This window comes from Lepidothrix coronata, unplaced genomic scaffold (genome assembly GCF_001604755.1).
Source record: "Lepidothrix coronata isolate B3197 unplaced genomic scaffold, Lepidothrix_coronata-1.0 Scaffold0, whole genome shotgun sequence".
In the NCBI taxonomy this organism is placed as follows: Eukaryota; Metazoa; Chordata; class Aves; order Passeriformes; family Pipridae; genus Lepidothrix; species Lepidothrix coronata.
Genome location: NW_016690180.1, coordinates 19,159,933 through 19,186,863, shown reverse-complemented (window position 1 = coordinate 19,186,863; position 26,931 = coordinate 19,159,933). Strand labels below are relative to the sequence as shown.

Sequence of the window (26,931 nt, the reverse complement as noted above, 5' to 3'; positions counted from 1 at the left end):
AATGCACACTTCTGCAAACTGTCTCACAGTGCTGACATTTCTGCCATTCCTAGTCTCTACGTAAGCTTGTTGTGAGCATTTAGCAAGCAGATTCCTCCTCTGCTTCTTTAACCAGGGCTTCAGATTGTGTTTTCCTTTAAGCAGATTCTAGAATAACTATCATAGCCTTCATATCCTTTTTTTTTTTTAATTTCTGCTACAGAAGTATTAAAGTATATTGATAACTCTATAAAGTTATGATTTGTCCTACTGATAGATTTTTAATCCTGGGGTGGCAAAAAACCCTGTTTGCAAATCACAGCTGCTGAGAGAATACCTTTTTTAACTCTGCTATGTGTCATAATTTCTCCCCAAAATGAATTGCTAAGAAGTTTTCTAAGGCTGATGCTGATTTGTAAAGGTCATCTGTAAAGAATAATGCAGCTTCAGTTAATACTCCAAGTACTTTAATGCACTGAAAAACAGAGAGCACTAGGAAAACAACTGGCTAGTAACCATCCACTTCAAGGATTTATCTCTTGAAGTTGTCAGGGATTTTTTCAGAGTGAAACTAATCTAAAAAAATATTTACTTCCTGGAATGTTGGCATGTAGTCTGAATTAGAGGTTTAACATGTCTCTTTAGTCAACAGAGTGAAGAGGTCTCTTTTCTTAAATGATTGATATTCAGGAATCAGTCATTGCTCTGGTTCACAGAAGTCCCAAGAAGGGGCTGTGTCTCTCCTCTGCTTACTTTATAAGCACACAGAAATTAAGTCAGAAAATTTAGCAAAGTTTGTTAAATAAGGTTAGGATGAGTGACTATTTTATTGTATTTCAGTCCAAAATAACCATCCCTGATCCTGCAAAAATATACCATGGATATTTGTTTTTTAAAGGCACTGCAGTAACTGAAATGGTCGCTGTTTGCAGGAGCTGAATCCTCCTCATATTTTATTTACGACTTTCCCTTTTACTGTAAATGAAATTGTTTACGAAAAGTCGGACGGAAGTGTTTTAGTGGTTTAAGCAGGAGAATCTGACTCTTTCTTTTAAAAAGCACAGCTGAGGCACCGTTGCTAGGGGCAGTATTGTGCTTGGCTCTTGCCTGTGTTCCCAGAGCTGCTGTATAAGAAAACCCAGGTAGGAAGCCAACGTTTTCCTTTAGTTCTGTTTCAGTGTCACTGCATTTTGTGTGTTTTCATGAATGAGACAGATTTCAGAACCCAAAATCCTCAAAATTATTTTCTAGGCGTTTTTGATGTAATAATTTTTTTCAAAGAGCAGTGAGAGAAGCTCCAGTGTGTTTCTGTTATTAGTTTTCATTGCTTGGAAACCAACTCTAAGCTAATGGACAGCTTTATAGTTCTTGCATCCAGTTGTTTATTACATTATAAAGTATCTGTTATAGTATTTAACTTCAAGAAATGCTACCAAATTGTTAAAGAAAGCGGCCATAAGGCACTTCTATATGTTGCCAGTGTTTTCCATTTGCATGTGCCTCTAAAAAATACCATTCAAATTGATACATAAAGCTTGATATGAAAAAGAGGTTTGTGTGCCAAGCAATAAAAATGCTGCCACTTCTTGCGGTGCTGTACTTCTGTGCCATGAAGAAGATATTTGATGAACCTTGCTGGCAGCAAGGAAATGTGGCCATTTTTGGGTGAGAGACACCGAGGAAATTGGTGCTGAGGCAAATGCACAGGAGGTTTGGGAGAGAGTCACATTTGTCTAAGGAAACCACTTGCTTAGGGTGTGTTCTGTGCTAGCTGAGATTTATTTAGAAATCTGAAAATGGTTGGGGTCAGTAGCTGGTAAAGCTAAGCCTCAGGCAGGAGATAACCACGTCGTTCCTCCTCTGCTTCTTCTCCTTTTTCATCAGGTATGTCCTAAGAGATAAAGAGGAACATGAAGATCACTCTGCATATTCTAGGCTGGGCTGGAAGCACTTTTTGAGGCAAATATGCATGATCCTGTACACACCCAGTACAAAGAAATTATGGAGAAACCACTGGTGACCTGTGTCACCCTCAGTTAGCCCTCTTGCTACAGGAGGTTTAGCCAGTTACAGACAAAGGTCCCACAAAAGGTCAACTCCTGTGAGTTGTTTCATGGAAATTTTAAAATCTAGAATAAACTGTGCTGTTCTGAGTTACTTAATCTGTGAGCACCGTACATCCCTTGTACAGCCCTTGGGTTTTGCACTGGTGCAGCTATGCTGGTGCAACAAGTACAGCCGTGGTCATGTTCCTTCCCACTAAAGGGAAAGCAGGACAGGAACTCACAGTAATAGTAGCCATGAATTGAGTTGTACAGACATAAATTTAAAAATTTCCCCAATGCTTGTAATCAAATACAGCCACTTCCTAGTGCAAATAAAACTGAAGTAATTTGGCCAATAGAAGTGATTTCAGCCCAATGCTGAAAGGAGGGGAAAAAAGGGATTGAACATGTCTCTGTGATCTTATTATTGCGGCCGTCTTTACAGACCCTATACGAGTTCTTTATGTAAAAACAAAAAAAATTGCAAGAGTGTTCATACAGCATGCACAGGCCCACATTGTTCACTATTATATTGAATAATTAAATGGATACAGATATTTTTTAATCATTCCATTATGAAAAAAATATGGGTTTTTTTAAGTACTAAGGCTGTATGTTAAATGGTGTCATTTGATTATTTGGGTTGAAAATGTTTAATGGAATGTCTCTCATGATCATTATGCACATATTGAAGCATATCTCTCATGAGTGACTTCTGTGTTGCTTGTGACAGCCGGGTGTCAGTCACCGCCCAGATGAACTGCAGTGAGGAATCCCAGACGACAATCACTGAGGTTAGTGTCCAGTTAGTTGAGACAAAAGTGGTGTATGATCATTTTTCACTGAAGAGTAATAGGAATCTTTTATATATGTAACTGTGAAAAGTGAAATATATAAGCCAAGACTCTCTTTTAAGCTCTTGTCAACCCTGGATCTGTCAGTACCATTCTAGTTAATGCAGATTTGCACAATTAATTTCTGTGCAAATACACTGCAACCAGACGTACCATATGCTGGAAGTAGGCACCTTTACATGTTGGGTCTTGTTTTTAATTCTATTTCATATTGATCGAACATTACTTGATTAAGTTATCTTCAAATTATTGGTTAAATACATTTAGTCTTGAGTAGGTTGCAGAACAATGAAGCTATCCTGTTTTCTTGTCTGCAGAAAAGTTTTTGAAGTGATCATGTTTAAACAGCAAAATGTTAGAAGGGGAAAAAAACCAAAAACTCCTGTGATATGAGGAGATAAACTGTAAAGATAAACAGGCAAGATGCTTTGGAGGTGTCAGTAGGCTTTAATCTTGATAACAAATAGCAGTGTATGTTAACTTTGGGCAGTGTCAGAACTGTAGCTTGCCAGTGCCATCAGTGGAACATAAGCATATATTCAGCTGATAACCATCGATCCAGCTCACTTAAAAAAAAATTATACATATACACATATATACATACATATACATATACACACACAAATACATATATATATGTAATATATACGTACGAGCTGGATCAACATCCTGTAGATAGATAGATAGTTGTATACACTGGAGATACATAGAGATAGATATATACAAGATAGATAGACAGATATACATACAGGATATATAGACAGATAGATAGATATACATACAGGATATATAGACAGATAGATAGATAGATATACAGGAGATACATACACATAGGATGTATAAATACACGTATATATTTAATATGTATATAAAAAATATACGGGGAAAATTGCTACAGTCGGGTGTTTTGGTAGAGCGGAGGTTATGTCTGTGTGTCTGGGGACAAGGCCTGCCTGCACCCACAGCTCGCTCTCTCTCTCCGTGTCGGTCCCCGCCCGGCTCTCCCAAGGCTCCCTCAGTGCTCCCTCGGGCACCGCCGGCACCTCCCGCCCAGCTCCGCGCCCCGCGCGGGCACTGCGCACGCGCGCTCGCTCTGCCCCCTCCGCGCCTGGTCCCGCTCCCGCCCCCGCTCCAGCCCCGGTCTCGCCCTCGCCCCTCTCCGGCCCGGCCCGGCCTGCCTCGGCCGCCCCCCTCATGCGCCTCTCGCGTCTCTTCTCGCCCCGCTGCAGCTGCCGGAGCCCGCGGGTGTCGCCGAGCCGCGGGCGCAGCTCAGGACCGGAGGCACCATGGCGGCAGCCCGGCCCCGGGACGCCCCGGGGGCGCTGCGCGGTGAGTGACTCCAGCGGCGGGGCGGGGCGGGGCGGGGCGCGGACCCGACAGGCTGCGGCTGCCGGCGGGGCCGGGCCGGAGTGCGGGGGCCGGGGGCAGCTGTACCTGCCCGTGTTCCCGGAGTTAACCGCAGTCTCCGCTCTGAGGTTGCCTGCGGCGCACGAACAACAAAACCAGCGCGGCCCTGCTCTGGTCCCCCCCGAGCTTCCTCAGGCTCTCCTGGCATTCCAGTACCAGCAGGGTACTGTCTGTGTCTGCCAGCTCGGGCTTTGAGCGAAAGCTAACATGCTCCTATCGTATTTAGACATGCTTCTATCACATTTAAATATGATTAGATTATGAGATGCCCTTACATTTTTCAAATTCAGTATTTACATACTGGAATGTGCACCAGCCAGTCAGCCTCACCTCAGTCTCTGGAAAGGTGATGGAGCAGATGATTCTGGAGGTCGCCACCAAATATGTGAGAGAAATGAAAGTCATCAGGAGTAGTCAGTATGGATTCACCAAGGGAAAATCTTGCTTGACCAATCTGATAGCCTTCTATGATGACATGGCAGGATGGGTCGATGAGGAGAGAGCACTGGGTGTTGTCTGCCCTGACTTTAGCAAGGCTTTTGGCACTCTCCCATAATATCCTCATAGGTAAGCTCAGGAAATGTGGGTTAGAGGAATGGACAATGAGGTGGATCAAGAACTGGTGAAATGGCAGAGCTCAGCAGAGTAGAATCCAGTTGGAGGGCTGTAGTCAGTGGTGTTGCCCAGGGATCAATAATAGGTCCAGTCTTATTCAATTCATTTATCAAGGACCTGGTAGAAGGGATAGAATGTACCCTCAGCAAGTATGCTGATGATGCCAAATTGGGGGGAGTGTCTGATACACCTGAAGGCTGTGCTGCCATTCAGGGGGACCTTGACAAGCTGGAAAGTTTAGTGGGGAGAAACCTAATGAGGTTCAACAAGGGCACGTGTAGGGTCCTGCACCTGGGGAGTACTGGTACAGGCTGGGGACTGACCTTCTAGAGAGCAGGTGTGCAGAGAAGGAGCTGGGAGTATTGATGGATGACAAGTTGACTGTGAGCCAACAGTGTGCCCTTGTAGCCGGGAGGGCCAATGATATCCTGGGGTGCATTGGGAAGAGTCTGGCCACCAGGTCAAGGGAGGTGATCTTCACTCTCTACTCAGCCCTAGTGAGGCCACATCTGGAGTATTGTCCAGCTCTGGGCTCCTCAGTACAAGAAAGACAAAGAGCTACTGGAGAGGGTCCAGCGGAGGCCACGAAGATGATGAAGGGCTTGGAGTATCTCTTATGAGGGGAGATTGTGGGAGCTGGGCCTGTTTAGTCTGGAGAAGACTGAGAGAGAATCTCATTACTGCATATAAATATCTCAGAGGTGGGTGCCAAGAGGATGGTGCCAGGCTCTTTCCGGTGGTGCTCAGCAACAAGATGAGGAGCAATAGCCATAAACTAGAACACAAGAAGTTCCATCTCAACATGAGGAAGAGCTTGTTTACATTGAGGGTGGCAGAGCACTGGAACAGGCTCCCCAGGGAGGTTGTGGAGTCTCCCTCTCTGGAGACATTTAAACCCCGCCTGGACAAGTTCCTGTGTCACCTGCTCTAGGTGTCCCTGCCTTGGCAGGATGGTTGGACAGGATGATCTCCAGAGGTCCCTTCCAAGCATAACGATTCTGTGATTATGTGAACCTTGTATTTTGTGCTTGAAGTGTCATTCATGGATATGAAAATGTGTGGATTTATTGATGTGCTATTTTTAGTCACATGTGAAATACTCTACTCACGAAGTGGGAGAATGTGGGAGAGTGATATGGTAGAGAGCTGTTAGAACTGAATGTCTAACTGCAGGTTTGGAAAGAATAGAGGTCATTGGTACTCAAAAACTAATCTTCAGGTTTTTTTCAGCAGAATCTCTGCAATATTCCGGTTAAATAATTTGGACAAGATTAGTGTGGTGAATCTTACTGCGTGGTTTTGTGGTTTACCTAAATAGGATGCATAAAAGAGATGCATAAGAGCAGAATATTAAAAAAAAACCAGTAAAAAGAAAATCCAGTGAATTACAATCATGCTTAGTTTTTCATCTATAACAAGTTTTACCAAAATAAAATGTATGTATTGTCCTCAAACACATGTTAGAAAAATATGGTATTTGTTACAGACATCTACAGTTAAGGGATGTTTTCAACTCTTAGAGGTCTGTGTACTTTTCTTTTGAGTGTTTTTTGAGTCTCACTGTGCCAGCTTGTGCTAGGAATTGATATGCCGTTGACAGACAGAGTCCAAACAGATTTCAGAATTATTGCATGGAGAAATCAAGAGACACCCTCTAGTGATGGTTATTTTCTTTTACAGAAGCTCGTTTTCCAGGAATAGACAGAACAGCACAACAGTACTCTGAGAAGAAAAGTAGCTGTTAGGTCCCCTATGTGATGTTTTGTTTTCCAAAGTGTTTTGCTCTGCTACTCCTTCTGTTCCTAAAATTCCTGTAACTCTGCAAATTTTATGTGATCGAGTGAAAAGTACATGTGGTTTTCTGAATGGACTGTATCATTGGTTTACTTAATTGCAGTATAATTTCTCCATTTGTTCTTGTTTTTTTTAAATTACATCTTACATTTTAAGAAAGAATGCACCTTGAGCTGAAGTCCTTGTGTGTCTATCCAAAACTTATTTCAATTTCCCCTGCCCCCCTATGATTCAGTCTGATAAATTTATAAATAATTGAAATTTCCATCTTCTATATATGAAGGTTTTGAATATGCTAACACTGCTGTTTGCTGTTGTGTTGCCCAGTCATAAAGTAAAAGTAGATTTTTTTTTGAGCTCCTCACTCCATTGTTAGGGTGATGATCTGTGTATGAATTTCTGATTATCATTGTCTTGTCAAGTGATGACTAATCATTTAAAAAAAAAAAGAAGTGACATCCCCCACAATTTTTCAGGTGCCATTGAGAAACTCTGTACTGGCTGTTTGCTCCACTATCTTGTTTTTTTTATTTGATGACTGTGGTAATGCATTTTATCCAGGCCTTTTTAGTTTGTCATGGTTGTTACCAGATTGTGTTAAATTTGTGGTGTTAAAAGTAAACACACACCCACACCCTTTTTTTTGGAAAGGGAACTGTATTTTAATACAAGGAAGTAGGTAATGTTTGTGGAAATATCATTTTGTGATGTCCCTCAAATATTAGGTTTATTTTATGCTAGCATGGAATGATTATTTGCTCATTCTCGGCCCACTGTGGCAAACTTATCTTGAAACATATCCATTAACTACCTCTTCACTTAATAGTCAACATAGTCTCTGTACCAGTCCTTCAAAAATTGAGTCAGTCTCTACTATTTTTTAATGCAATCTGTAGAAATTCTTTATTTTACTGTAATCCAACTGTGTGTATGCTTAGTGCCTTTACACCTTTCTCAGGTGGAGTGACTTGACTAAATGTCAGTCCACTAGTCAGACTAATTAAATAAGAGTTTCAAAAGAAGAATTGCTTCGAATAGGAAGCCCATGTCTGATAGTTATTCCCTTGTGAAGGCAGCACAACTGCAGTGTTACTAAATCTTTTTCTTCATTGTTGGGTTTTTTTGAATTTGTATAGTTATTTGGTTGCAGTTTCCAATGACTGTATCCCTGAAAAATACAACAGTGTTTCTAGGACCTATGTTGGAAGTTACCATTCCTTGCTTTCATTCAGGTAAACTGATGCTTGGTCGTGCCTGGTTTTTACATCCTGTCGAGATACTTGCAGCAGTTTTGGGTCTACATTGGTGCAGAGAGCTTTGAAGCCACACAGAGATCCAGTGGGTTTGGGCTCCTCTGAGTGCAGAAGTCAAAGGACACTTAATAGGTGGCATTTTCAAGTTCTCATTTGGGCCTTGTTTCAGTTTGACTATCCAGCACACTTATTAACCTGCCAGAAGTAAAATATGGAGCCATATGGAGCAGGATAATGACTCTTCCAATGTAAAACATGGTGTGAATTTTTTTGATACAGGCTTCTAATGGTAATCCTGCAAAGCGATACTCCCATGGACATTAGTTTTAATTCTTTCACTTCAAAAATATACTTTGAAGTTAAGCACAAATTAGTTGGCTGTAGAGTCCATTCACATAAGCAGAACAAAAGTGTATGTCCAGAGAAATAAAATAACAAACACGTTTTTTTAAAGTTGTCCCTTTTTCAAGGAACTACAGGATCCCACATTAATCAATGCATTGAGTTAATTTTACTGCAACTACCAAAGCCTTAAAATGTTTTTCATTACGTATAGAAAAGATAATTACCCCGTTATATCAAGGAACTGATTAATCAATGAAGAATTCTGCATACAGAGCATGAGTTCTGATGCTTTAAAAGGTGCTTAAAATAGCAGCAGATGGTTTCTGCCCTAATTTTGCATGTTTATGCTGTTCATTTTAACCTGGCTTGCCTGGAAATGTTTACAGACAATTTTCAAGTATGTTGGAAGATCAAAAGCAGATTCTAATCTGTTGCTTTCTAGTTTGCATTTATTAGAATGGAATTGAAATGAAGCATTTGCTGCAATGAAATAGAATATGTTTTTGCACCCTAACTGAACAGATTGCAATGGTGGAAAAAATCACAAGAGGGAAATCAAAAGGTAACTTTAGACCAACTTCTGCCTTTAAGTAATTTTATCTATATCTTGATACTTGGTTTTGGTGGGATTTTTTTTGTTAGATTGGTTTTCTTTGAGAGTTGATTTTTGTTGTTGTCGTTGTTTGTTTGTTTTTTAACTTAAAAGCCTGCACTAGTGAAGATTCCATAAGTGTTTAAGGGACTCAGTTCCAGTGCTAGAATACCCCAAAAGTTTAAAAGTTTTTCCAGTGTGTAGTCACCTTTCATATTACAATTAAAGTCAATCATTTCCATCTCCAGCAGATAGAGCCTTTCGTGTGCCAGAATCGTTTGTGGGCCTGACCTTGTAGAAGTTGTTGAAGTTTGTTCTCAATTCCAAAAACTTTTCAAATGCAATCTTCGAGCAAATGTGACTTCTGAGAGTTCTAGCCTGCATGTTTTATACACAGATAAACATTACTCCACCATTCAAACCATTAATAAATGTTCTAAAGGCATTAGATTGAGGCAGATCCTGAAAATTCCTGCTCAGTAGGGGGTTTGAATTTATGAACTGTTACTTGCTTATCTCTTTACTTGTGATTTGCCAATGACTTGTATGTGCCCTCTTCCCCTCATCCACCCTGTCATTTCATCAAAATATTTCCTACTGAAAGGCACTTCCTAGATAGCAGGCTCAAAAGTTGAGATGTATGATTTTTCTGATATTCATAAAAATGAGTAGAATATTCTTTGAAGAACATTAAATTGTCTTGATAGGCTTTAATCCTGGCTAATCTAGGCCTTCTGTTGCTTATTATTTTACCATCTTTTAAGTATTTACAAATAGACTGAGTATTTTTTGTAGGGTTGAATTTAGACTGAATTGTTTATGCTTCTGCAGCTTGCTCTTTCTTAAAAAAGAGACTTGCCTGGGAGTTTGGAACTTATCTGTTCTCCATCATTTCTTGGAATCACTGACAGTTCTGGCTTTGCTGCAGCCAGTTCATTATTGGATACTCTACCTTGATGTTTTTTAATTAGCTCAGTCTGATAAATATTTGTCTACATCTTGTTCTCCGTTTTTGTCAGTAATTCTTACTCAGTTCTTACTCATTCTGCATTCCTTGCTAGAAAAGACAAAATGCAAATAGGTTTTTCTGTGCGTTGTCTCTTAGTGTCTCTATTGAGTACTTGCTTGTTTCTGTCTCTGCTGTTCCTCTTGGAAAGGAAGTGGTTATGGGATCCTTGCTTTTCCATGTCTCATGCTAGTGAGCTTTGGGCCTTGTTCATTCTTTTGAAAGTTTCCAAATAAAATGAATGTTTCTTTTTTACAAATACAGGCAGTAAATTGTGTAATTTGGAAAGATTAGGATTCTCCAAAGTCTTTTGATGTTTCTAAGTAGAATCAGCAGTAGTGGGGTTTATCTTAATGTATTTTTTTCTAAATGACAGCGGACTAAGGTTATCCTGGAAATTAGATTGCACTTTGGCATAGTAGGTAGCCTTTAAATGTTTAAGTTGTATATTCAACATATGGTATTTTCTGCTGCCAGTAAAGCTCTTGGAGTAATATTGAATCAGCCATAATGTGATATATGTTGTGTGACATTACCACTCCTAAACCCTTACCCTTTGCTGTTTTATCTCCCTTTTGTGAATTTAATGCCTTATATGAACCTGAAATCGCCCTTTACTTAAGACCTTGGCGAGCGATGTTCTTTCATAAGGGCAAAGAACAATCAGTATTTGGCTCAAGGAACGGACAGGTAATGTAATTTTGTACTTGGTGATAACTAGAAAAACTTATTTAACTAGAATGTTATGTGTTCCCAGATTAAAAATTAAAGAAAAAAAGCCTCCACAAAGCACGTGTGCAAAAAGAGCTGCAGTTTTCTCCTGATAATCATCTTAGAGTTGTTCCAGTTAAAGGGCCAGTGTGTTCTGTGTGGACCAATGGATTTCCTCCTGGAAATAAAAACCACTTACAAAAGTTAAAAAGAAAAAAAAAAAGACAATTCCATGTATAAGAAGGGATGTAAATAATTTCTCTTTAAAAAGTTAATATTACATGTTACATGTATCAGTTGAAGTTTCAGTAAGCTCCTGAGAATGTCCAGGTGAACTCCAGGGCTCCAGTATGACTCAAGCAGTTGGTGCAGATGGGGAGATAATTATGTAGCTAGGATTAGTTTGAAAAATGAAGAAATTATTTAGATCTTTCAAAAAGAAAAGTACTTAAGTGGTGACTTTCCAAGCTATTAAGTATATAAAATATTTTTTCAACTAAAAATATTTTGGAAGATTTTATGAAGAGGATAGCCATAAGTCTTGTACAGTTGTAGTGCAATCCCAGAGAAGGAGATGGGCACATTCTCAAAATACTGTGCAGAAGTCAACCATAATTGTGTTTAATACATAAAACTGGAAGAAGTATTGCCATTTGCTTACACATAGAATCTCATTTACATTGTAAATTTAAAATGTTTTTCATTTGTGTTTGTGTGAGAGGATGAGTTGTAGGTGTCCACTTCTTTGTATATCTGACCACAAGAATGAAGCTTCCCTGTAAACAAGTGGATAATTATTCATTCTTTTTATTTAGGTATCAGGGAATGTAGTAGGGTACAGGATCACCTTACTAATAGTTACTGAATCTATGTGAAGAAATCTTAATCTAGAAGGATTTGATACATGGAAGATAAGGGGAAGGAATGCCATCAGTCCTTCAGAGGAAAAGGAGGCCCTGATAAGTTTGGTTATCAAAAATCACATTCAGTTTTAATGATGGAGGAAAAGCCTGGGCTCTTTTGGGAGCAGCAATTCAAAAACTGCAACAAGAAGTAATTCTCCTTTTCCATAACCATGATTGCCCAAGTCAGTGTCCAAAATGATATTTACTGCCTACCAAAAAATCTCATATGCCACTGATTTAAAACTTAGAATTTTATGTTTCACAGGATCAGCAGAGAGTACTTGATCCTAAAGGATGTAGAGTTTTGATGAATTCTTTGGGTTGGAGGGTGGGATGTGCAATTTTTTTGTTTGTTTGTTTGAAAACAGCCCCAGGGGTACAGTTCTAGTGATGGCCTCTAGCTGGACACTACACAACCCTTTGAGCCTCACAGTTCAGCCAGTTTTCAGTCCACCCACGTACATGGTGCATATTTCATTACTTTCTCTATAAGAATGTTGCAGGAACCAGTGATAAAAAACATCCACCACTTTCCCTTCATCCACTAATCCAGGTAGAGGTTTATCCCCTTTGTAAATCCATGCTGATGACTCCGAGTTTTCGTCTTAGCATATTTGACAATGGTTTGTAGGATTATTTGCTCCATCACCTTCTTGGGCATCAAGGTGAGGCTGATCAGCCTGTAGTTCCCCAGATTTCCCTCCTTGAAGACGGAAGTGATCCTCAGGAACTGCCCTTGATCATCACCATGATCTTTTAAAGATAATTGAGGGCAACCTTCAGGTAACATTGACCAGCTCTGTCCGCACTGATGGCAGCATCTCATTAGGACCCTTGGGCTTGAGTCTGCTCAGGTTGTTTAAATATGTTTAAATATGGCCTTACTAGCTTGTGTGTGAAATGGGAAGTTACCTGATGATGCTGTTTCGGGTTTTATAGCACATCACCATTCAAAATTAGATGAGACAGCTCTGACTAACAGCTTGTAAAATGCCAGGAAATTCTTTTATGTGTTTTTAATAGAAAAGAAGTGTGACTATGCTTTACTTAAGGTGGTTTATAGTATATAATGAAAGGTAGATCCATCACAGTTAAAGGCATTTAAGTGATAGTCTGTAAGGACTGAATTCCAAAAAATGCTTCATTCATTCACGTTTTCTCATGCAAGTTCTTTCTGTTGGAACATGGGATTATGTATGGTATAGATGGTTTTATTTAACATACGTTTCTTTCAGGAAATACTTAATTAAACATGTTGCCATGTCTTCTTTGTTTCAGAGTTGCCACCTGTTCCTTCTACATCAAGGACAGGTATTGCAGAGCTTTCTGTTAGACAGCGAATGAGAGAGAAACTAAAAGCAGCAAAGGTGAGAATTCTTCAGAAGTCCTGTTTGGTTGACCTCAGTCTTATAAGTACCACTCACTTCATTTCACTTGCTTTGTGCTATGTGAATCTGAGTTGGGATATCTGCTTTTTGATTTCTAATGCCAAAATAATACTAAGTTCATCGGTACAGTAGTTTTCTGTATTGCTGTATTTTTTTCTAGAGTTTATATTTAATTTGTTTGTAATAACATACGATGTATTGTTTTATAATTCAAATGATACAATCATTAGAAGATCCATCTGTGTTTTTTGTCAAAAAATTTCTGACACTATTTTGAAATCAGTGGATTTCTTTGTAAGTTTACTGTGCAGTTTAATATGGGGTATTAATATCTAGGTCTGTAAAATCACTTAAGCTGATTATATATAAAAGATTCTGTCCCTAACACAAACATGAATAAGTTGTTGAGTTCCTGGGAATTATTGTAGCTTTGATCTTATTCTATTTCTGTTATAGCTAAGCATTTTTTTTATTTTTTTGCTTAGTCAAAAGCTGAAATTACTTTATCCCAAGAATACCCTAGTCCACAACCAAGGCGTTTAAAAGGCGTCAGAGGAAGAAACCCAGAAGTCAGACTGGATAAAGTGGTAAGAAAGTGCATTGTGTCTTGCTGTGTGAAACATGAAATAAATCAAAGACTACAGTCTCGAAGATCAATTTCATTGATCAAAATTATACTACTGTTTGAATTAGTAGACAGGAAGGAGCCTTTCTGATTATTGTTTTCAATGTACGTATTTAACAGTAATAATTTGCTTTCATTGTAGTTGACATGTGAAACTTCTGTCATTTAAAGGTTCATAACTTCTGTTACTTTAGATGCCTTGAAGTATTTAAAATTTACTGTAACAGAAAAGACCACTGTATTACATACATACATTTACTTACAGATTTATATAAATTTGCACAGTGTAATTGCTAAATGCTGGATATTAGCTTTATATCATTGTGCTGTATTGGATTTCCTTGTTACTATTTTACATTAGAAAATGATTTTTATATTAAAAAATAAGAAAGGCTCTGTCTGTGCAGAATTTGCACTCATATTCTTCAAAATTCACAAAGAGATTGCTTGCCTGTAGAAAATGTGTTCCAAAGAATGTGTATGCCCAGGAAATAAAAGCATGTAGCAGTAATGCTTTTATCTGGAATTCCAAACAACATGAATTAGCCTGGCTAAATTACTTGTCTTGGGGAGAATTACCTTTTCATATAGGTTGAGGGTAGATTTTTGGCAGTGTTATCTTATAATATGTAATTGTTACAGCTTTCAGTTACGTAGTACTGTTTTAATACATTTGTATTAGGAAAATGCAGAAGTGATACCCTTATTAGAGTTGGTTATTAATTTTATATAAAGAATATCTGAAACCTTCCATGTGTTGATTTTGATTCCTGTACTTATTTACTCACAATTGAGATATTGTTTTGTTGTTAAACAAGTGGCCATCAGATTGACAGAGTTGGAGATTTTCTTTTTGCAATAATTATTTTGAAGTTTAGGTGGAATAGTTGTAAGCTTGAGAAGAGTCTTCCTTTAATCTAACGATTCAGGCCACAGATAGAGTGGTAGATGTGTTTACGTTGGCTGAACTTGGTGAAAATCATTTTGAAGCACTTAAATGAACTTGCTGAAGCAACCTCAGAACCAGTGACGTTTACAGTGATCTGCGTGTAGGGACAGGTACAGCTTCAGAAAACTGGGAATGGATAACCATGCTACTGCCTTTCTTGAAAAGGCAGGGGGATGTCCCCCATGCAGTTTGAGAGTAGCATAGCAATAGTTGTTTGAGAGAGAATAAAACAAATAATCAAGTCTTTATTTCAGCACCCAAGCAATGGATGCCACCTTTTCTGAATAATACCGAAGAGGGTTTTCCTGGTTGCAGCAGAGTTTGTCTGAGAGGCTCCTTAATTCCATTCCCTGGGCAGCAGTGCCTGCCAGCAGCACCCCTGCCACTGTTACCTGGCCTGGGCTGTCTGCCAGCCCCTCATTTGCAGAGGGAAAGATTTGCCATTGTTGTCCCATTTCTCCCCCTTTGGAGATCAGCACATGGCTGCTTGTGTTCAGGAGTGCAGAAACAATGATCCCATCAGCAGTGAAGACAGTAAGTTGTTATTTAGGCAATGAACCATTTCTTGATACTCTGCAGTCTGTTTCTTCACCCAAAGGAATTAAGTAATAGTTGGATGTACCCTTTTAAAATAAATATAAAATCAGTTTGTTACCACAGTGACTGTGTTTCTCTTTTGTTATTTTTTTTCTGTAAAAATGCAATAACTGTGTTCAACTGTTTGTATTTTTTATGGTTCAGTAAATATGTGCTAAAACTTATGTATATATTTTTATGCAGTCTGATAATGATAAATTTAGGGAGATGCGAGAGGATGAAACCCACTTACCACCAAAAGTAAAGTTTCGTGATTCTGTAAAAAAGCTTAAGCACAAGTCAACAGTAAGTACCAATTCCTTCATTTCAATAACCCATATTAATTTCATTTAAACACTGTATGGCTTCATGGTTCTGTTTGAAAAAGCAGACAGAATTCAGTCTTATGCATTGGAGAGAATGTTATTTAATTAAAAATTTCACAAACAGTGTATGCCAACAATTGAAGTATATAAAGGGAACCTTCATCAAATGTAAGAATGGCTTTGGGTCATTTGATTAAAAAAAAGTTCAAGTAAATCCATCTGGACACAAATACTGGAGCTTGGAGGAAAAATGTTTCTTCTGTTTAAATCCTTTTTATTGAATGCCACTGGTTGGCAGTTAAAGCATTTTGCAGATTAGTATGTTGGTATTTATTAGCAACAAAACACTGTTAATTCTTTTGTTAGAGGATTCATCCTAAAGCTAAAGGGTCCTGGGTCCTTCAGAGGCAAAAAGCCATTAGAAATTTCTCTTCATATCATTCACCTGGATATCTGCCTTATGGCCAGAATTTAAACTTTGGCATTTTGTGATTCACAAATTGTTTATGTTTAAAACCATAAACGTGTTAAAATTAAACCTTTTTAATAAAACATTGCAAGAAACATTCAGTGAAATTATAGTATAGCAATAGAGAAAGTATCATGTATGATTTACAAATTTCAGTTAGCTGCAGCATTTGGGTGAGTTCTGTTTGATATAAAATAATTACTATCCTGTGACAAGTTTTTATACATGCTGCTGTTTTGTATTCCTAATGGAAAAAATTATTCACTTGCCCTAATTTTCTTATAAATGCCGTATTAAAATATCTTTGTTTTCTTTTCTTAGTTTCAGAATGATTTTCCTTCTGAGGAGGAAGCATATAATTTCTTTACCTTCAATTTTGATGCTGGACGAGAGAATATGAAATCTGGAGCCAGGAAAAGGAATGGATTAAATGAAGAAGATGAGGCAGAAGGGGAATGTGTAGAAACCCATGAAGATGAACAAGAGGAGGATGAAACGGTCTGAACTATAGGAAAAATTGTTCATATTTTTATTCAGACTTCTTGAATTAATTTTAATAGTCTAATACAAAATGGCAGCTTTTGTTTCCTTAAAAATTCTGAAAGTATACTTTCTCAAGAAACTCTCTTAAGAAACAGATGAACTAATAGAGATGTTTGCACAACCTATAGGATGAAGACGTCCACCTCATTAAAGATGAGGATTTATTCATGGGGCGGACAGATGAAGATTTTGTAGTAATGAAACCTGCTGAGTGTGAAAACTACTCTGAACAGCTGAAAAGGGAAAAAGAATTTCTCTTCATTCCCAGCATGCTAACAGGTATGAAGATTGTGCTTATCCATTTTGCTCCTGGATTTTGCATAGCATGGCATTCTTTAATCTGCTGAATAACTTTTGTATCAACTGTGTCTGGCAGTAGAGAGATACTTAATTGGGACTCTCTGACACTGATCACCCAGTCAAGTCTGAAAAGGTCTGACAGAAGGATTAACTAGAAGCATGCACACCTCAGTGGGTCATCAGCTGGTACACTCACAGGGCACATCAGTTGCTCTGGGGTAATTATCTTAGTACTGCCTATAAGGAAATGCAAGATCCTGGCTCTTCTTCCACTGGGGTTTAGCTGTTCCGTTGTTGAACATATGCAGCAGGTTACTGGGCACACACATTTAGGAACTGAGGTGGCTCATGCACTGTGCATTATAACTTACACTATTTATTCGCTTGGCTACATCTGCAATTTTTTCTGTGTGGCAAGTTTGTCAGGAGTCATGTAAGTAACATGTGATTCAAGGGGCCCTTTTCACAAAATGCGATTTTGTGAATTGGAAACAGTCAACACTGATCATGTCTATGACCTTTTTGCCTTATTCCCGTAGAACTGCAAAGCCCTAAAAAATTGCTTTATAATATCACTTGCTATTTAATGTTTGAACTGGAAGAAACAGAAACGAGTCTCTCAGTGGTCTGTACCAGAGCAGTGTTGGTACAGCTTGCAATGCAATGTCAAAATATTTGGCATTGGGTGCCTCTGTCTTTTTGTGTCTTGTAGCTTAGTTCTGACTGCTTCCAGTGTGATCCACTGTGTTCTGAGTTAGGGAATAATTTATTGTAATCCTCAGTATAATCCCTCCCTGTTTCAAGATTATTTCACTGTGTGTATGGGCTCAGTATTTTTTAAGAAAAGGACATATTTTGGTTATATTTTATTTCCTGTGTAGGAAAATATTTCTGACAGCGTGTTTAACATGCAGTGCCATTCATTTTAAGAACTGCATAGGCTCCTAGAGAATTAACAAACTAGAATTACAGTTGTAAGATATTTTGCATGGTTTTCCCTTTAATTTCTTATTAGTGCCTGTTTCTGAGAAGATGCCTGAAAATATGCAGCCCAGGTACCTTGAGGATGAAGGTCTTTATACAGGAGAAAGGCCCTTTGTATCACAGTCTAATCAAAATATTTTAGAAAACAGAATACTCAGACAGGAGCAGGTAAGTCACTGCTACTTTCTTAGTTGTCTTTTTTTATTTACCAGTATTTTATTTTGTTATAGTTAGATAAGTGGATGGTCATGCTAATATGGGGCTTTCATCTTTAAAATGTTTAGCAGCATCAGATATCGGGAAATACAGATTTTTGTAGGAGTGTGTTCTTAGTGCAACCCAATTGTCAGAGAACAACACTGGGTCTTATTGGTATCTTTTCCTGGTTCTGCTTGTTGCCTGCTGGGGAACAGATCACTGATCAGACTGTAAGGATAATCAAATATTGGTATAAATTATCTGGAAAGGTTGTAGAATCCTTTCAGATTTTTAAGAATGTCTTGCAGGAACACTTGGGAAAGTGGCTTGCATATATTTTGTCCTGCTATATTCTCCTATACACAGTAAGGTGTGTATAGTTTAGTACAGATTTAAGCTCCTATGCAGCAGCTGCTCTTTATATTCTTTTATGATTCTGTGTATTCTTTGTGGGATAGCAGAGATAATTTTCTGAATCAGACTGGGAGTATTTGGATCTAAAATTTTCAATTGGCCACCTTCAACCCAGTTAGTTTTCTGTTTATGTCATGGGTTCAACATCAGCATTTGGTTCTATGGTCAGCTTAAACCAGGGGTGGAAATAAGAGGGCAGAGCAGCATCTTTGTGCAGCTGTGCTGGTTTAAGCTGTATTTGAATCCAGGTAATGAGAACAGAGGGATGAATTAGAACAATGTTCAACATGTGAAGCCATGAATACAACTGGTGTGTAAGATACTTACCTCATCTGCTTTCATAGATGCTGTTTAAGTAGTGGACTAGATGATTTGAGAGATACTTTGATAAATTACCTGAACTTCCATTTAGCTCTTGTGTAAAACAAGACGTACAATTATTTCAGTTTTAGTGATTTAAGAAAGTAACATTTAAGTAAGTGGTGTAGATGTTGATTTTTTTTTTCCTTTCAAATCTGTAACACTGAATGTTGGAAGGAAAAAGTCAGTATACCTAAATTTTGAGCAACTCCTTGGTCTTTTGATTTCAAAACTTACCTATGATATATTTGAAGATTTCATTTTGGTGTCTTAGGAAAGTTTTGGTTATTTCAGGCACCAACAGTTCATAGTACCTTTTATTCTGTATTTTTTTGACAAGAATTATAATTTTGCAAGTAATTTGTGTAAAAAGTAAGAAACAAAATAAAATTATGTTTTTCTTTGTAGGGGAAAGAGTGGTTTGGTGACGATGGCAAAATCTTAGCATTGCCTAATCCAATTAAACAGTCTCCTACTAGGCCTCCAATATTTTCTCTTGAAGAAGGCATTGCACCAGAACTTGAAACAGTTTATAGAAAGGTAGGCATATTTCATATATGTGGAAATATATGACCCAATATCTCAGTTCTTCTGCACCAGAAGCCCTGGTGACCTGAAGGGTTTTGTACTAAGAACTATGACTGTTGACTGCTTTTCCACAACTGTTCTTTAAATGTGCTCTACATTTTCAAGTATATTCCACCTGTTTTATTCTGGAAAAATGCATACCAAAGAATGAAGAGTTAAGCTGATAGTACTGGTTGAAATACAAAAGCATCGGTCCATGACAGTCACTAAGGTCTCTGTGAGGCACCCTTGGATATTCTCATGACAGAGTAGGGTGGTTCCTATATTAGTGTATTTGTAAACCTCCTCGAGGTAGGACCTAATAGACAGACTTGGTCATCAGCAGCTGAAGAGAAATAATTGAAGAGCGTGTGCAGGATGGTTATTTTACAGTGATTAAACTCCTCCTTATTAAGTCTTTATATGCAGTTCACCCATATAGACAGCAACTTATTTTGAGTTATGTAGCATCAGTTCAGATATATTTGGGGGGTTGTAGGTTTGTGTTGGTTTTTTTTCTTTGTTGTTTTTCTTGTTTGGTTGCTTTGTTTTGTTTGCAGGTTTTTCTGTTACTGTTTTTCCCTCAATAACAGCATACCTACCCTGGCAAACAGCAGTTGCAATGTGCAATCAGTACAAATCAAAATAAGTTTCAATTAAAATGATTCAGCAAGCTTTAATTGTTCTGCTTGTTAGCACTCTTATTACCCTCTTGGAAAAACTGACTTTTAAGGCTTCAAAGTATATTACTCTTTTGGGACACACGAGTGTTTCTGACTGTTGCTGTTGATAAAGACTTAAATGTGGCCCTTTAATTGATGCTGGTTATAAATACGCAAGTCACAGGATGCATCCAGTACCACTAATCTATGCAGGGTGTTTCTGCAGGCAGGAAAAGTTTACTGCTTAGATCTTGTAAAGATAGGCCAAGAGAACTTATGTTTCGAGAACACCGTGTTTATGTGAACAGTGACATGTAAATATCCAAATCACTGTGGTAAGTAAGACACTGAGCTTAGGGGTCCTTTCTGGGCAGAGAAATAGTTAAAGCATAAGGAATTCCAAGCTGTCATTTTTCTGACAGATTACATCAAATCAAACATTTTGGTGAGAAACTGAATGTGGGAGGATCAGGTGGACTTAAATGTATTTCATAGCCATTTATATCAGTCCTGTTAAAGAGCTTTGCAACACCTAAATTACCCTCTTAATCCCTCCTTTTCCCATACTCAGAAAGGGACTGCAACGAACACTACATACTTTATTTTTTATGGTACCAGAATATCTCTGATGAACCTCTTCTGAAGGATTCTAAGAAGGAAGCAGCAGTAGTCAGGCTGGAAGTAGTGTTCCAGCTTTCAGTTACTGCTTTCAGTAACTTGAGGATGTAACTCATGAATGTCTTTCTGTTGCAGTGGGTTAAAGCAAACTTTTTACACTTTGTTGCTGAAAGCTTTTATTGGACTTTATTAGTCTGAATGTTCCTGGTGTTAGAATAGGGAAGGCAATAACATATTTCCTAATCTGCAGATTCCAAATGGTCTACAAGGAGAGCTGTTCTCTGAGAGCTGAGTTCTAAGAGGAAATAAAGCCATACTAAACAGATGGATAATAAGAGAACTAGCGGGTTTTTCTTTTTCTAATTCACTGTCGTTGTCTTCATTGCTTAGCAAAACCTTCAGTATGGGGAGATGACTTCTTATCTCAGCCTTATATGGGCTATAAAAATTCTATTGTGTAGAATACCTGTGGTGGTTTTGTGCCACGCACTTATCAATAAAGCAGGAGGTTAAGACTCAGTAGTTAAATGTAGGCAGTGCTAAATGGGTCATTTTCTGACACAGAAACTCTTTGAAAGATAGTGTTATCAGAGTTTGTAAATCCATTTTTAATTTTTTTCTTTCAGGCAATTAAAATGACATCTGCCAATCAGTATTTTGTTGGACCTGGAGATTTTCAGGGGCTATTTCAATTGGATATTGATATTTCTGGACTGATATTCACACATCATCCCTGCTTTAGCCGTGAGCATGTGTTAGCAGCTAAACTGGCTCAGTTATATGATCAGTATTTAGCAAGAAAACAGAAGAATCTTACCAAACTTCTCACAGACAAGGTATTTCTGGTCTGTCATCCTACCTTATTGAGATAATGATGTGACAGTTTAAGGTAAAAGCTGAATTTGTCAGAAGCTAAAAAAACCTAAATACTTGACTGAGGTTGTTGTGTGTTCAATGGAGAATTGCATTTTTAAGATCATGAATTTCTTTGATCTTCAGATTCAAATTAACTCTGAGGCAAAAGGAATATAATAACATTTACATAGAGTAGCCTTAGAGTAGCCAAAATGTTTTCCAGATAAGATATTACAGTACAGCTGCTCTGGCAGGGAGACAGCAAAAGACAGTAGTTTACTGTGTCACTCTTGTGGCATGGCAAAACCTGAGGCTGAATGTAGACTCTTCTGTTCCTGGCTCCGTTACTGACTTGCTGGATGAGCTTGGCTGGGGCTGCTTATCCTCTGCATACCACCACTCTTCCTCCATCTGTACATTGGAAGTAATGGTAGTGGTCTTCTCTGGTGCAAATTTGTACACTAGGCATTGTTAGTACAATTCTAATGTCATCAGGGCACACAAGAATACTTGTCTGTTAAAAATTAGATGGATATTAGATTTGAATTATTAAATTCAAATTTCCATAATTTCAAGGTGATTATGATTTTCTACCCTAAAGAGCTACTAAAAGGGAAAAATCATCATTATATACAAGATCATTTTTAGTGTAATATGAGGGTCAGTAGGTGGTATACAGATACTTCTGAATTTTTATAAAAAGCATTAGGTTATAGTTCTAATGTTGGAAAGATATTTCGTGTGGTGTCTCAAAATAATTCCTTGATATATTTTGGCCTGTCATTATTTTTGAAGGATATGCCTTAGTTCTCTGTGAAATGAGACATTTGGTTTCTCCATGCCTGCTTTACAGGAACCTACAGAATCACAGAATCAGTGAGGTTGGAAAAGACCTCTAAGATCATTGAGTCCAACCACTGCCAAGTCCACCACTAAACCATGTCCCCAAATGCCACATCTACACATCTTTTAAAATCCCTCCAGGGATGGTGATTCATCCACTTCCCTGGGCAGCCTGTTCCAGTGCTTGGCAACCCTCTCAGTGAAGAAATTTTTTCTACCATCCAATCTACACCTCCCCTGGAACTTAAGGACATTTACTGTTGTCCTATCACTTGTTACTTGAGAGAAAAGAGCAGCATATCCATCTAACTTCAACCTCCTTTCAAGGATTATTTAGCCTGGAGAAGAGGAGGCTCAAGGGGGACCTTCTCACTCTCTACAACTACCTGAAAGGAGGTTGTAGCCAGGGGGGTGTCAGCCTCTTCTCCCAGGCCGCTAGTGACAGGACAAGAGGACATAGCCACAGGTTGTGCCAGAGGAGGTTCAGGCTGGACATCAGACAGAATTTCTTCACTGAAAGGGTAGTTAAGCATTGGAATGGGCTGCCAAGGGAAGTGTTGGGATCACCATCCCTGGAAGTGTTCAGGAAATGGCTGGATGTGGTACTTAGTGCTATGGTTTAGTTTACAATGGGTGTGTTTGGTCAAAGACTGAACTCAATGATATTGGAATTCTTTTCTAACTTTAATGATTCTATGATTCTGTGATTTTCTAGGATTGCCTTTAGTGGCCCTTCCTAGTCCCAAAAAAGACTTTTGTGAAAGGTGGTTCTTTTCTCAGACTCAATTTTTCCCCCCTACCTCTTTGATCCTGACCTTTCAGAATAATCCCTAGATCAGTTTTTTTTCTCCTTGATTAGATCTGTCGCAGTGATCAGGGTCCGTAAATCTCCCTGATACATCCAGGATCCTAATTAGAATTGCATGTTGAAGAATCATGGCAAAGCCCTATAATTACAGAATCAAGACAGTTCAGAGTTTTCTGTCATGTACTAACTAGCTCTTTCATGTCAAGGTACATTAGACTGTATGCCTCATTAAGCCATCTGTTAATTGTTTGTTTGCTTGTTTAAGCTGCATGCTTTGAGGAATGCTGTGCAATGTAGTATAGAAGGTGCTGGTGATGGTGTTCCTGTGGCACAACAGAGCATATCTGAATACAAAATGGAGGTCAGGTAGGTATGAATCTGTTAAATCATTTCTTTTTAAAACTGTATTCCTTTTTTCCTTTACGTGTTGTTACAGAATATGACTCATGTTAGACTTTTAAATTCTGCTGTAAATACCTCTAGAATAATTTTGAGGATTTAAGAGGTCTCACTGATAAGTTGCATAAAAAAATATGAAGAAAATACAGTTTAGGCTGAAATTTTAGTTCAAAAGTGGTCTAATTTGATTACCTTTTATTAATTACTTAGTAACTATTTAGTGGTGTGTTTTGTACAATTAAAATTTAAATAAAATAAAGTTTTGGTAAACCTCAGCTGGATAACATGATTTTTTGAACATGATGTTTTTTCCATCCTCTTCCTCATTACACAAGTATTCTTGACTTGCTTCCCATTCTTAGATATTTTGCCCTGTTTTTGCTAGTGGGCTAATACAAATAAAATGGTAGAATTTTGTTTTACAAGATTACAGTTATTGTTCTTGGACAATAGCTGGCTAGTAAAAATATATTACAGTTTTTGGCTTGGTAGTGATAGTTTCTATTATTTCTGGCAGAAGGATAGTGATGAACTGTGAGTGTAAGCAATATGATAAAAAAGAAGTTATTTTGGAGATCCATGTTGAACAGCCTTTTAACTAGTAAATAATAAAAATCTGAAAGTTTTCACCTATCTTAAAGTAGTCAATAATGTATTAATTTAAAGAAACAGAAGTTTAGATTGATATAGTGAGTCACATGATAACAAAGCATTAAAAAAATTAATAACAATTCTACTTGCAGCCTTGACTGCTTACACTTACACATCCACACACTCCTCTTAGATTAGGAATTGCTGCTTCAGGTTTTCATTCTTCAAGTACACTGTCTTGTACCTGTACAGGGCATGAAGTAGTCTATAATGTAGTATTTTATACTGAGGGACAAAGACTTCCTTCTGTTGAAAATAGAGTAACTTTTTTTAGTATCTTCTTAACACATCTGCTAGAGGACTGGGAGCAGGAGGTGTGCAGTTACCATACAGTACCTCGGAGACAGGAGCTCTCACCAGGGAAGGTGGGGGAATGGTAATGAGGATATTCACTGTGGGAACAAGGTTCTTGGATTTTGGCACCAACCTTGAGGCTTGTTTGATGTTAATTTCTAATTAGATAAAATATTTTTTCTGGGTATCTTAGGTGTTTTTCTAGGTCTTGAGCGCTTTAGTTCAGTGTCATGCTATTACGAATCTGGAGAAACTCTGCTCAAATCAGTGAGATCACTTGTGCCTGATTAACATTAGATGAGCTTGGCTGGTATTGTTCTAGGGCTTCTCATATCATAAAGAAAAACTGTAGCTTTTCTTTCTGGCTACAGCTCTATTGTTGGAAACCGTTACACTTATGAAGCTCAGTTGGGCTCAGGAATTTTTACTCTCAGGGTGTTTAATACTAGCTTGGACCACATATTTTGGTAAAAACATCAGATCTGCCTTGTCTCTCTTTTAACCTTGCATTCTCCTGATGGTCAGTGTAATACATTCATGAGAAATTATAGAGATGAAGAGACCATGGTAGCGTGGAAAATAATCTAATTGTTTCCTCCACCTTCCAATAACATAACAGATGTCTGCACTTTGCTGTCTGAAGATCAAAGCTGTAGATTTCCATTGGTTTGAGGAAGAAATGTTGTCTGAATACAGAAAAGTTCTGAAAATTCAGTCCTACTGTCCTTGTTTTCTGAAGGAGGAAGACAGTGTATGCTGCCAATTCTGTGATTCAGGTTCTTGTGGGTGATGTGTTTTAGCAGATGTGATTCTCTACTGAAAGGTCCTGCTTCCAAATCCAATACATTAGATAGGTGTAATTACTGACCCGTATTTTCCTCATGTCTTTAAGTTTCATCTTCTAGCTTCATCTGGTAGACAAAAAAGGAAAAGGTTGTTAAGCTGCATGGATAGTAATATTCAAACTGCTAGCTAATGAAGTGGAGAAATTACTCATATTGCTTTCTGAAAAGTCTGTATTTCTTTTGTTACTTATTTTGGCTAAATTTGCTTATCCTTTTAAATGAGGCGTTGTGTATTTCTTCTCTCATCTCTTAACTCAGCTTCAGTCTTCCACATTCTCTGAATAATACAAGTAGTAATGTGTGGTAATAATACAAGTAGTAATCTTTTTTTTTAAATGACATGATTTTTACTAGACATGTTTATCTACAAAGATAGTACTGGAAACAGCTTGTGTTTGTGCTGCATGCACATTTCCATGGGAGGTGTGTGTTGGTCATTAAAAGTGCTAATGAATAGCTCTTTTACAAACAGATTAGAGGATGGAAATGTGAAATACCAGTACTGAGACAGAAAAGGGCCATGTTAATTTTGTTTCTTTTAAGAACCTTGTAGGGCTTTCAGAGAACTTATATTACTGCATTACTTCATCTCTGCAAGTCCTTTTTACTGGAGCTAGAAGCACATGAAGTTTAAAACATCTTTTGTAATGTGTGCATGTAATAAGCACTACTCCCTAGCAGCAGTGTAGGTTTCCTGGGCTGTTGTTTACATGAATTGACTTTAAAATATTTTTAATTACGTGCAGCTGTAATAAGCGTTTCCGAAAACTTTGAGATCTCTAGAGAATGAACTTAATTGAAATCAGATTGTTCAAAATGCAAGAGACTGGAGTACAGAAGGAAATCAAATCCTGCCATCTTCAAGTCTGAGTTTTATGCTCCTTGGATTTAAACCACTGCAACCATCAGTCAAATTGAAACCCACATCCCTTGGCTTCTGGTATCCAAAGTTTTTTATCTGTTCCACTGAGTTAGACAATTCTGATTGATTTGGTGCTGTGTATGTATATTTCTAGAGAAACCAGAAGACTTCGTGATGCTGAACAAGAAAAAGACAGAATGTTGCTTAAGACCATTATCAAAGTTTGGAAACAAATGAAATCCCTCCGTGACTTTCAGAAGTTCACTAACACACCCATGAAACTTTATTTGAGGAAGTATGTTTTGATAACACTTTTTGTGCTTCATTTGCTAGCAGTGGAATTGCAATAAGATTAATTAATTTGGGAACTTACAATTCTGATATGAAGGGTGAAGTAAGACTTTGAGTAGTGTCTGGCACTGTTTGAGCCTGCCACTGTTCTTTTTGAGTTTAGGGAAGAGGGAAGGTTAAAATAACAAGTAATTACTGTAACAGAAAGGAAATGAGTAAAGAAAGAGTAATTATATTAGTTCTGTGTAATAACTATCTGCTATCAACTCCTAGACTATCTATGCTAATATTTTTAAAGAGAATACACCTTTGATATAATGAAATCAATTCATGGAGAAGTAGATTTCTATTATCTATTACAGGCTTAACTGTAGCCCTTATGTTATTTTATGAAACATGTTAATAGTTGTTGTTTTGAAGGGAAGAGGTTGATCAGCAATCAGATGAGAAAGCATATGAAGCAGAAATTCAGGCTGAGATAAAGGAATTACTAGAAGAATATATGGAAGAATATGAAAAGAAAATGGAGGAGTATAAAACTGAGCTACAAGACTGGAAGTCCTGGAAGAAGATGCAGGTTTGTTTAAATCATTCAGTT

The 26,931-nt window shown here is 37.9% G+C and overlaps 1 protein-coding gene across 2 annotated transcripts in view; it reads left to right on the top strand.

The window, feature by feature from the left end:
- Window positions 1-2,764: 2,764 nt before the first annotated feature.
- CC2D2A (coiled-coil and C2 domain containing 2A) overlaps window positions 2,765-26,931 on the top strand; it is a 56,308-nt gene continuing 32,141 nt past the window's right edge. For both annotated transcript variants that reach the window (XM_017806341.1, XM_017806414.1), the window contains exons 1-13: window positions 2,765-2,818; window positions 4,108-4,207; window positions 12,785-12,873; window positions 13,380-13,481; window positions 15,249-15,350; window positions 16,161-16,337; window positions 16,511-16,661; window positions 17,698-17,834; window positions 19,047-19,178; window positions 21,112-21,321; window positions 23,257-23,357; window positions 26,197-26,337; window positions 26,754-26,910. In XM_017806341.1, the coding sequence (XP_017661830.1) occupies window positions 2,780-2,818; window positions 4,108-4,207; window positions 12,785-12,873; window positions 13,380-13,481; window positions 15,249-15,350; window positions 16,161-16,337; window positions 16,511-16,661; window positions 17,698-17,834; window positions 19,047-19,178; window positions 21,112-21,321; window positions 23,257-23,357; window positions 26,197-26,337; window positions 26,754-26,910 (1,638 nt within the window). In that variant the 5' untranslated portion in view covers window positions 2,765-2,779. The remainder of the gene's footprint in view (window positions 2,819-4,107; window positions 4,208-12,784; window positions 12,874-13,379; window positions 13,482-15,248; window positions 15,351-16,160; window positions 16,338-16,510; window positions 16,662-17,697; window positions 17,835-19,046; window positions 19,179-21,111; window positions 21,322-23,256; window positions 23,358-26,196; window positions 26,338-26,753; window positions 26,911-26,931) is intronic.